Here is a 12,318-nt window from a genome sequence, read left to right as displayed (position 1 = left end):
GGAGACCCCAGCCCAGCTCATCCCCAGGCCCAGCCACCTGCCAGGGGCAGCACATCCTTCCCAGTTCATCCCATCCCATCCCATCCCATCCCATCCCATCCCATCCCATCCCATCCCATCCCATCCCATCCCATCCCATCCCATCCCATCCCATCCCATCCCATCCCATCCCATCCCATCCCAGCCACCTTCCCAGGGCAGCACATCCTTCCCAGTTCATCCCATCCCATCCTGACCATCCCATGCCACCCCATCCCAGCCACCTGTCCCGTCCCATCCCATCCCATCCCATCCCATCCCATCCCATCCCATCCCATCCCATCCCATCCCATCCCATCCCATCCCATCCCATCCCATCCCATCCCATCCCATCCCATCCCATCCCATCCCATCCCATCCCATCCCATCCTGACCATCCCATCCCATCCCATCCCATCCCATCCCATCCCATCCCATCCCATCCCATCCCATCCCATCCCATCCCATCCCATCCCATCCCAGCCACCTGCCCAGGGCAGCACATCCTTCCCAGCTCTTTTCTGGGGTTTATTTGTTGGGGTTTTTTGTGTTGTTTTTTTTTTTATGTTTATTTTAAAAATACAGTAGCTGTGGAAAGCAGCCCTCTTTATAAACTCTTGATGCCAGAGTGAAATGCATCACTGCCATCCTCGTTCCCAGCCCCTCCTGGTGCCTGCAGCAGTGCCGGAGGCCACAGAGGCTGCAGGCAGGGAGGCTCCCCATGGCAGGGAGAGACAGACAGAGGGACCCTTCCAGAAGTAGAAACATTGTGCTGAGTGGTTTGGAGTGAATGGAACACGTGAAACACCGGCACCAGATCAGCTTTAGCTCGGCAGGTATTGCTCACGGCAGGGCTGGTGCAGGGCAGCCACGCCAGCCCCAGCCCCCCTCCCCAGTGCAGGCTCCCTGCTCTCACCCAGCATGAGCACACCGGCCCACGGGGCAGCCTGAGAGCCCCGGAGCCGACAGAAACAGGAACTGTAAACACAACCATTGGAGATAAGAGGATAAGAGACATCTACGATCACAGGGTTTACTGCTTCAGACAGCCCACCCTCCCCCCCGATCCGCACCCCCGTGCCCTCGGCCCCGCTCCGTAAAAAGGTCTCCAGTAACAAAATCTTCGATCCAGGCTTGGAGTAAAGGTGGGGAGCTCGGGGAGTAAAAAGGGACGTTGCAACCTTAGCGGTCTTTGCTCGGGAGGGGAGATGGTGGCAGGAGTGGGGAGAGAGAGGGTCAGCTGGTTCAGGTCCTTTGCAAGTCCATTTGGTTTGTCTGGAGGACTCCTAGGGTTATACCTGAGATGAAGACGTCTGGAGGACACTCCACAGCTCAATTAGAACGTGGTTGGTGTTCCTGTGCCTAGAAGAGCCCTCGCTGCCGGGATTTGTCTGTCGTGCTTGCAGCGGGCAGCAGGAAAGCAGCATCATCCCTCCTCGGCTCGGCACGCGGCCGTCTGAACCAACGCCGGCCCGGGGGACCCCTCATGTGTCCAGGATCTCGCTGGTGGGCGACGGCTCGTGGGGGATGCCCTGCACGCTGTGGATGGTCTGGTTGTGCGAGAGGGAGTTCTGCTGGAGCTCCAGGGCGATGGCGTTCTGCGGGAACTCCTTCACCTGCCGCTTGTACTCCAGGAAGGTGCACGCCTTGGTGGCGATGGCGATGATGTTCTTGCCGATAAAGATGGTGGAGACCCTGCTGTCCTGGAACAAGATCATGTTGATGGCCCGGATGAAGATGGTGACAATGTTGATGGTGACCAGGCTGAGGACGGGGTAGAGCATCATTTTTTGCGGGGCAATGTGCTCCCCTTGCATGCTGATCTCACTGAGGGACACGCAAGGCAGGATCAGGAGGAGTATGTAGCAGTAGAAGAACATGAGCCCCTCTGCCCAGATGGGCAGGCCGGTCCTGTGCGGCTCCCACAGGTTGGCCTGGATGTCCAGGATATCCAGCAGGTCGAGGGCCACCCAGAAGAGGCGTCCCCGCAGGTCCTCTTTCTTCCGGAAGGTCCGTATGTACTCCATGCTGTCCAAGGCCACCAGCACCAGGTAGAGCCCCGGCACGCAGATGGAGAGCAGCAGGGTCAGAGCCTTCCTGGCCACCGTCTCCAGGTTCTTCTTATCCGCTTTGTAGTTCTGAAAGATGAAGTACAGCTTGATCTCCAGCACGAAGATGTAGAGGAACCACAGGATCATGGCGTAGCCCCTCTTGGCCGTCTTCACCTCGGCGCCCACCCACACGGCCACGTAGCGCAGCACGATGAGGAAGCAGATGTCCCCCACCAGCACGATGATGCAGACGCCGATCTTGCGGGGCCCCTGGTTCTGCTCCACCAGGTAGGCGTCCATGAAGGCCATGCTGGTCATGATGACGATGGTGGTGAGGCAGACGTGGCGCTTGTCGGGCGGCGGCAGCACCATGGCGAGGCGGGCGGCCCTGGCAGTGTCTGAGCTCGGGGAGCGGTGCCGGGGGCGCTGCGCGGGGCCGCAGCCGCGGCCAGCCCGGCCACCGAGCGCTCTGTCCCCCGCTGCCACCCCGGGAAGAGGCGCCTGCAGCAGCAGCGGCGGCTCGGCCGGCAGCCCCGCCGTCCCGGGGCTCGGGGCTGCCCCGGCAGAGCCGCCCCCGGCCCGTCGCCCCTCGGCGGCCGCGCCCTGCGGGCAGCGCGGCTCTGCCCCCGGCCCAGGGCTGGCCGAGCAGCCCAGCCCCAGGCAGCCTCCGCCAGCAGCAGCCAGGGCTCACGGCTCCGCGGGGCCTCCTGGAGGAACGCCCCTCCTCGCTGCTGGGTCCCCCATCGCCGCCAGGCTCTCCAGCAGTCCTACGGCACTAGCACGGCTCCGGGCTCCGAGCCCCAGATCCCGGCGGAGATCCCTGGAAACGCGGCAGGTGACGGGGCAGAAGGGGAGCTCTCCCTGTTCCCAGTGAGGTTCCTGCAGGGTCCGGGGGGCTCCTGCTGTGTCCTCACAGGGAATCGCCTTCACGCCGACCCCCACGGGGCTGTGCCGGTGTCCTGCTGCTCCCGGCTGCACTCGCATCCCTCCATCCCTGCAAAGGACAGCAGAGAGCAGGCGTTAGGGTCCCTCTGTGTGCTGGCCATGGAACGGTGGCGATGACAGCCCCCCTGAGCCCCCAGAACACCCCAGCGTGAGCTGGGCTCCCATCCCAGCCCTGGGCCACCACCACAGCCCCAGCACGGGGTGTCCTGCAGGGAGACACAGCCGCTGCCCTTCCACGGGCACTCCCTGCCCACAGCTCCTCAGCAGGCTCACCCCGAGCCTCCTGCTGCTGCTTCAGCAGCGCAGGCACAAAACCACACCGCGGTGGGGACACAGAGGTGTCCCAGCTCCGGGTGTCCCAGCTCCGGGTGTCCCGGCTCCGGGTGTCCCAGCTCTGAGTGTCCCGGCTCTGGGTGTCCCAGCTCTGGGTGTCCCAGCTCCGGGTGTCCCAGCTCTGAGTGTCCCGGCTCTGGGTGTCCCAGCTCCGGGTGTCCCAGCTCTGAGTGTCCCGGCTCTGGGTGTCCCAGCTCCGGGTGTCCCAGCTCCGGGTGTCCCGGCTCAGGGTGTCCCGGCTCTGGGTGTCCCGGCTTTGGGTGTCCCAGCTCTGAGTGTCCCGGCTCTGGGTGTCCTGGCTTTGGGTGTCCCAGCTCTGAGTGTCCCGGCTCTGGGTGTCCCACCTCTGGGTGTCCCAGCTCTGGGTGTCCCAGCTCCAGCAGGGAGACACAGCCACAGGTTCCTGCGGAGGTCCCAGCCTGGACAGCTCTGCTCTACTGCAGCCATGGGACTCTACAGCTACTGAGCAGCTCACAGCGGGTGGGACACGTCCCTCCTCGAGCAGGGCTCAGGACAGGGCTGGCACCGGGGGACAGGGCAGAGCTGTCCCCAGGGTGTCGTGAGGTCCCAGCTGCCCATGGACACAGCTCCTCCTCGCCATGCTGTGCTGGCCTAATTGATTTGTTCATCTTTTCTGTGCAGGGAATGCACTCCCAGAAACGAACAGCCAGGTCCCAGTGCGCACAAAAATGTCATTGAACGTGGAGATGGACCGTGATCACAGAGGCTGGAGGGAAGGAGCCAAGCCCAAGGAGGTGTAAGCCATTAAAAACCTGCCCTACTTTGCCGCTGCTTATGTTTATAGGGCCTCATTTAAATAAAAGCTGGATTGTCTCCTGCTTCAGGGAGACAAGAAGAACAAAGAAGAGAAAGTGGGAAGCCAGATGAGTCAGAGCCAGCCCTGCCTTGAGCCTGAGTAGGTGGACAGCAGGGATGCGTGTACCTGTGCCCTGCTTTCCAAAGGATGTGGTGCTCAGCAAATGTTAGCAAGGGAATTAAAGCTGCTGCTCCAGCCAGGGCCCTCGGGACGCTCTTCTGAGTCTGCTGCCAGCAAGGAAAACTGGCATGTTAAAATAATTCCTCAGGCAGGAGTCGCTCAGAAGGAAACCAAAGAGATGTGGTGGGAATTGATGAGAAGTGCTGCGTGTGCTTCCCAGGCAAGGCAGTCCCTGCAGCCGACTCTGGCCAGCGTGGCTCTGCAACAATCCAAAGCTGCAGTTTGTGACTTCAATTCGCTTTCTCGGGGTTTGGGATAAAAATATACACTCATTGCTGTAACTGCCTTAAAGCTCGTGCCAAGTTTTACAGAGGATTTATAGCCGAGGGTGGATAATTCCAGATAAATTAGGTCTTTCAGGAGGGAGCAGTGGCTCTTTTTCCCTTTCCCCCTGTCAGTATTTATCCCTTCAGAAGACAGTGGTTATTTAAAGGGCAGTGGGTTGCATGACAGCACAGCACGGCTGGGGAGCAGCTCGCTTGGAAATCCTGCCCCTCTGGCCCCTGAGATAATATAATATAATATAATATAATATAATATAATATAATATAATATAATATAATATAATATAATATAATATAATATAATATAATATAATATAATATAATATAATATAATATAATATAATATAATATAATATAATATAATATAATATAATATAATATAATATAATATAATATAATATAATATAATATAATATAATATAATATAATATAATATAATATAATATAATATAATATATCACATCATATTATATAGCATCATATAATATCATATATTTATCTATAATAATCATATCATATTATATCACATAATATCATATAATATATTTATATATAATATAATATATATTTATAATATAATATTTGTACTAATTAAATATACTTATTCATTATTAATAATTCACTATTGATAGTTAATCATTGAATTTATGAATATTGTTAATTTGATATTAAATTAATAATTAATTAGTGATATTAATTAAATGTTTAATTTGATAAATTGATAATTATAACTTAATTGATATAAATTTTAAATAAATAATGTTAATATATAATATATGAATATAATATATTGGTGTATTTAATATCCCTTTCAGAGGGAGGAGGGGACCGAGTCACGGGGCTCCAGGGCTGTTTCCTCCCCGCCTCCCAAAGCCCAGCTCTACCTGGCTAATTAATTTAAATTATTTATGTCATTTGAACCCTGTCTATGTTTTAAAAAGGGAGTGAGACAGAGGTACGCACAACGCTTCCCAGGTAATTAGGATGCCGCATTGCTGAAAGCTTCATTTGCACTTTAATTGCTTTGATTTATTCCAGGTTTCCCGGGTGTGAATCCAAAGCTCCCCCTCGAGCGCTGGATGCTCCCACCCCGAGGAGCAGGGAGGGTCGCGCTGGGCAGCGGCTGTGCCCTGCCTCCTCCAAGGCAGCACTGAGCTCCCAAGAGCATCCTGAGAAGGAAATGAGATTGAGGAAGGTTTTTCCGGCCCCTGCCCACTAATTGTGTCTGAAGGAGGAAGCAGCCCACTTGCTAATGATTACAGATAATTCACTGTGTGGGCACATCAAGAGATGGGGAAAGAGCTGCAAACTGTTCCGAGAACCTGCTCAAAATAAACAGTGCCATGTCAAACCAACTCCTGCTTATACCAGTGAGTGAATCAGCTGTGTTCTCCTGCTGCAAACCCCCTCAGTCCCCTCTGAGCTTCATTTCAGCCCCCTTCCCTAAAAACTAACACAGGCAGAAGGGACCAGAACTGTTGCCTGAATAGGGAAAATAAATAAAACCACCCTCTCAATCACGTCACTGGTGATGGGGTGGGGAAATGCTGCTTGCCCAAAGCAGAGCCCTGCACAGGCTGGTTGCATGGATGGATGATGGATGATGGATGGATGGATGGATGATGGATGATGGATGGATGGATGGATGGATGATGGATGGATGATGGATGATGGATGGATGGATGGATGGATGATGGATGGATGGATGATGGATGGATGGATGGACGATGGATGGATGATGGATGATGGATGATGGATGATGGATGATGGATGGATGATGGATGATGGATGATGGATGGATGGATGATGGATGGATGATGGATGATGGATGATGGATGGATGGATGATGGATGGATGGATGGATGGATGGATGGATGGATGGATGGATGGATGGATGATGGATGGATGGATGGATGGATGATGGATGGATGGATGGATGGATGGATGGATGGATGGATGGATGGATGGATGGATGATGGATGATGGATGATGGATGATGGATGGATGGATGGATGGATGGATGGATGGATGATGGATGGATGGATGGATGGATGGATGATGGATGGATGGATGATGGATGGATGGATGGATGGATGGATGGATGGATGGATGGATGATGGATGGATGATGGATGGATGATGGATGGATGATGGATGGATGGATGGATAATGGATGGATGATGGATGGATGGATGGGTGGATGGATGATGGATGGATGGATGGATGGATGGATGGATGGATGGATGGATGGATGGATGATGGATGGATGGATGATAAATGGATGGATGATGGATGGATGGATGGATGGATGGATGGATGATGGATGGATGATGGATGATGGATGATGGATGGATGGATGATGGATGGATGGATGGATGGATGGATGGATGGATGGATGGATGGATGATGGATGATGGATGGATGGATGATGGATGGATGGATGGATGGATGGATGGATGGATGGATGGATGGATGGATGATGGATGGATGATGGACGGATGGATGGATGGATGGATGGATGGATGGATGGATGGATGGATGGATGGATGGAGGATGGATGGATGGATGGATGGATGGGTGGATGGATCCATGGATCCATGGATGGATGGATGGACAGACAGATGGCCTTTCTCTTCCCAGTTCTGTCCCCCACAGCCATCCTGGTCAGGGCTGTCCTGCTGCCACAGGCAGCTGCAGCTGCTGGGAACATCTCCCCATTCACAAACATGCTGCGTCTGATTAGATTTGACAGACGTGTCAAAAACAAAAAAAAAAAGCTTTTCAGATGTTTTAGGTGTTTAAAAATAGTTAAAGGTGGTAAATGATTCATTTTGATTTGTACATAAAACATGGAATTATAATACTACGTTTTGACTCTACCAAACCATTTACCATTTCCCCAGCAAAACGTTTCTGCAGAAGAATTCCTTGGCGTTTCCAAGCTGGGTGCATTCTCAAGATTTTGTTCTAATCTGGACCAAACCCCAGCTGTAAAAGCATCAAAATCCCCCACGGTTTGTGGGTTTGTTGCCATGAAAGGCACATTTGGCAAACATCTGTCTGGCTGTCTGTTTGCCACAGTGAGAGATATGTGTGGAGTGCAGGTTCTGCTGGCAGAGCTGTCCCCACCCTCCTCTCCCTCCTGCAGCCTCCCTGCACTCTGTATCACCCTTCAGCAGAGCTTTCCCCACTGCTCCTGGGGCATTTCCCTCTCTGCTGCCTCGGGGCTCCTCCTGGCCTTGCTGCTCCTCTGCCAAACCTTCGGCATTTTCCCTGAATTTACCCCTGCCCTCCCAGCCCCAGAGCTCCTCTCCCCTGCTGGGGGAATTGGACCCAGCTGTACTCTCTTTTTCTGTTTCTTGGTTTGGGTTTTTTATTCCCCCAGGCTTTTCCCCCACTATTTTGGAGATGCTGTTGGATTTTTCGCATTTCCTCCAGCATGCTCCAAGCTCACCCCACAGGATGTCTGTGTAAATACATATAATATATAAAATATATATATTATAGCTGTCTGTAGCTATAACCAACACCCTCACTGGTCTTGCCCCTGCCTAGGAAACTGTTTGGCTTTCATCTGCAGGAGCTGTGCCATCCCTGGGCTGGGAACAAAAGCATTTCCTGCCCCAGGCATGGCAGGGCTGGGAGTGCACCTGCAAGTTGCATTTGAACAAATCATCTCACTAAAATCCAGCAGCACACCAGCAGCTCTGAGCTCTGCTGCTGCCCTCCTGGAGAGAAAAAGGCCTCGCTCAAGTGGCCAACAAATTTCACCTGCACACAAAGACCACAGCTTGGATTTTTCCTGTGCCATCAATGGGCATGAATGCAAACACCAGGGGCGAGCCAGGCCAGGAGCACAAAACTTGGATCTGATTTCAGTAGCCTGAGGATGTTCTTCTGTGTGTGAATCACAACCGTGTCCTCAAATAACCTCCCACTGTCAGTGCTGGGGGAAAGGGAATCGTGGAGCCAGAGCAGACTCCTCACACAGATGCTTTCCCCCACTGCCTGCTGGAAATCCCTACAGATGGAGGATGGAAAGCTTCCTGTTCTTGCTCATCCTTGTCCTCACTCTCCTGGGTGCTGGCAGAGAGGTACAAACTTTCCTGAGTGCTCCCAGCATCCTCATCCAATCCACTGGGTGCCTGAGAGCCAGGTGGGAGAGGGAATCAGCTCATTAAAATAAAATTAAACTGGAGTGTGGAGCTAAAAATAGGAGAGCACTGGGAGTTTCCTGGTGCTAAAAACATTCTTGTGGGGAAAGAGACGCTGGAAGCTCTGGGGCAGAGCTCTGGAGATGTGATAGGGAAGAGGCATCTGAGATCTGCTGGCACCTCCTGCCTGTGTGAGGGTGTTCAGACAGGGATGGCTCTGCAGGACTGGCTGGAAGGGTGAGGCTCCTGTGGAGACCTGGGCAGAGTCACCTGCTGGGTCCTCTCACCTGGCCCAGGCTGGTGTCAGACTTAAGGCAGCAGGAGAGGGACCTGACCTCTCCCTCTCCCTCTCCCTCTCCCTCTCCCTCTCCCTCTCCCTCTCCCTCTCCCTCTCCCTCTCCCTCTCCCTCTCCCTCTCCCTCTCCCCTCCCCTCCCCTCCCACCCAGGGCACAGGAAGGCTCTGGGTGACAGTGCCTGATGCAAGAAAAGCAGGCCAAGCTGCCAAGGGAAGAGCTGGGAGCACAAAGAGGTCTGAGTGCCCAACTGCAATCCTGGAGAGCTCTGCCCTACGTGATGGTGAAGCTGCTGAGGGCTTTCTGCACTCAGGGAGCCTTTGGGTGCTCCAGTGGCCGTGTTAGGGTGGCAGGACAGCGAGGATGGCTCCGTGTGTCCTGAGGCCAGCCAGCTCCCACACAGAGCATCTCTGCCCTCCTGGGAGTGCCCTGCAGCTTGTCCCTGCTGCCAGGCTGTGGTGGCACAGAAACTCGTGCCCCTGTTGTTGCCTCTGCCCCGAGCACAGGGTCAGTGGAGGAGGGATGAGCTCGGCAGGCTGCTACTGCTGCCATCAGTCTGGCCTTTGATTAACAGTGATTGTTCTGCTCTTAATTAACAGGAGGCAGCTGCTGGCTGATGTGGTGGAATGGAGGAGCAGATCTCCAGGAGATGGAAGGAGATTGTGTCTGCTGGCCCCCAGTGAGCCTGGCACAGCCACACACCTGGGCTGTGGGACATGGCACAGGGAGGGACTGAGCCTCCCCAGCATTGCCAGGGCTCAGCCTCTGCACAAACAGCACGTGTGGGGCATCCAGACAATCCCTGGGCTGCTTCTGCCTCTCTCAGTGGCACTGCTGGTGATGCCTCCTGCTTCCCACAGGGTTTATTTCCCTCTCTGCCCCCCAGAGACCTTCCTGAGGCAGAGCCTCTCCTGTGACAACAGCTCTCATGCTCTGGTGACATCTGGCATTCTGCTGCCCCCAGGTTTGAGGCAGCCATGTGCAGAGCTGCTGCTCAGCCTGCTGTACCGACAGCTGAGCCCCAGGAGATGAGGAGACATCTCAACTTCTCCTGCTCACCAGGGCCGTGGCTCCTGAGCAGCAGCACGGTGCACCCCAGTAAAAGCTTCTCCAAGAACATCACAGCATTTTGCTGAGAGGAAAGCTCGCCCCAAACCTTTGCAATGCAGGGACAGCACACAAGGCAGAAGTGCTGGGTGGCTTGTGAAACCAAGGGACCTTTGCCTCGCCAGGCAGCTGCTGGATCTGTCTTGGCAAGGCTGTCCAGTGTTAATTATTGATGAGAGCCATGCTGGTTGTGGTGAGCCCTTGGCAGCAGGGGAAGCCTGGGGGTGCAGCCCCAGCAGACAGTTTTTAACCTGCTGGAAATCACAGCTGAGCGCTGCCACAGGCTGGGGATGGGCCTCTCCATCATTTAATTCCATGTTAGTTCCTGCTGGAACAGGCTGTCCTGCACCGAGCTCAAGGTGACCCTCCTCATCCTGCCTCAGCCCTGGGGTGGGGACAGTGCTGGCATCACCTGGGAGATGACACCGCTCCCATCTGACACAGCTTGAGGTAAATACTGCCAGCCCTGAGCTCGCTGGGGAGACACTCCTCTGCCTCTGCTTTCCAGCCTTCTCTCTACCAGCCATTAATAAATCTAATAAAATCTGTCTTGTTGATGTCTAATTCAATTCCAGCACCCAGAGAGCAGGCTCCTGCTATCACTCACAACCCAGCCAGCTCCCTCCCAGGCCACGGGGCTGCTGCAGGCTGCTCCAGAAGAGAGCCATTACCTGGGAGCAGCACTCACTCTCCCAATCAATTGATTATACGTTGATAGCTTGTCCTGGGGTGGCACCTAATTGAACTTTTAGGTGCCTGAACACCGTGGTCAGAGGCAGCTGGTGACTTCTGGGGTGAAGTCTGGGAACTGAAGGAGGTGCCTTGAGTGTCAGCTCAAAGAAAAGTCACCACAGCAGCAGCTGCTGTTCACCAGTGGAGCTGGGAGCTGCCCCTGGCAGCCAGCACACAGCAGGAAGGGGCTGGGGTGGCTGAGACGAGCAGGGCCTGGGGGATTTGAAGGAATAGCTCGTGGATTCCAGCATTCCCTCTCCTTTGCATCCATCCCACCGGGGCAGCTCAGGGGTCAGGGCTCTTGGTCAGGCAGCACCCTGAGGTGCAGAGGGGTGTGCTGCTGCTTCTTGGGACTGAGCCATTTGTTTGCACAAACTCTTGGATTTCCAGGCTTTCCTTGCTAATGAAATTCTTCCCCTCCTTCAAAAAATAACCAAAAGCAAACCAGGAGCAGGGGCCATGCCCGTGGTAAAGCTCCCGGGCTCCTCGTTGCCAGGTGCCAGGAGGGAGCTCAGTGTGGAGGCAGCATGGAAGCTGGGAGATGGGAACTGGCCTCCCCACCAGCAGCACGGGCAGGTGACTCCCCCAGGAGAATGATGATGATGGTGAGGATTTGCTGTGCTGGAGCTCATTGCCCAAGAGATAAAATATTTACAGCTGCTCTCTCCGGCTCCCCGCTCCAAGCCATGGTGACTTATTTGTTACACATTTACATGCATGTTTAAAGACATCTTTATGTTCCTTCTGAGTATAAAAGGTGTATTTCTCCACACAGCATTTTTCCAGTAGGAATCAGCCACCCCATCGACTGTGTGACTGCGTTTGTGCCCAGCTTCAGCGCTCATTTTCCTCTCGGTAATGATTATCATTATATGAAGAAAAATGGGTCATTTACAGCGGTTTCTCCCCAAATGAAAGGCTGTGGGATACAGGATATCATTAAAATTCTAAACCTGACTTCCAACCTCAAAAGCAGGCTGTTGCTGTTCGGGTGTCTCTGTGGAGAGGGAGGGAGGAGGGGATGGGGCTCACCATGAACGTGCTTTGGCCCTCAAATCTCTGCCATCTGCACTGGCAGCGGGGCCCAGGTTATCTCTGCTGCTCACCCTCGGGCTCCCTGGCTGGCTCTGGAGGGCACAGCCTGCCTCCCAGGCTCCCCAGGACTTTCTGCTGGCCAGCACATCCCCAGGGCTCCCGCTCCAGCACAGCCAGAGCAGGTGATGGGAGCTCATCCCTGCCTTAAAAAGAGCAATTTAGCTCCTGCCAGAAGGAGCTGGGTGAGGTCCCCTGCAGAAGGGGAGGCTGGCAAGCTTAAAAGCTGGTGCTTGGAGCAGGAGAAAGCAGGATGAAGTGCTCAGACACAGCAGCCCTTGCCCTGCCCTCACTCGCTGCTAGGGCTGAAGC

The 12,318-nt window shown here is 54.2% G+C and overlaps 1 protein-coding gene across 1 annotated transcript in view; it reads right to left on the bottom strand.

Annotated features, from left to right (window-relative positions):
- Positions 1-506: 506 nt before the first annotated feature.
- The window catches only part of TMEM121 (transmembrane protein 121), a 33,617-nt gene continuing 21,805 nt past the window's right edge, over positions 507-12,318 (bottom strand). The window contains exon 2 of the mRNA XM_058842762.1: positions 507-3,063. Coding sequence (XP_058698745.1) covers positions 1,503-2,441 — 939 coding nt within the window. The 5' untranslated portion in view covers positions 2,442-3,063 and the 3' untranslated portion in view covers positions 507-1,502. The remainder of the gene's footprint in view (positions 3,064-12,318) is intronic.

The sequence above is a fragment of the Poecile atricapillus genome, chromosome 7, assembly GCF_030490865.1.
Source record: "Poecile atricapillus isolate bPoeAtr1 chromosome 7, bPoeAtr1.hap1, whole genome shotgun sequence".
In the NCBI taxonomy this organism is placed as follows: domain Eukaryota; kingdom Metazoa; phylum Chordata; class Aves; order Passeriformes; family Paridae; genus Poecile; species Poecile atricapillus.
The sequence above is the reverse complement of the archived record's forward strand: the minus strand, read 5'-3'. Positions and strand labels throughout refer to the sequence as shown.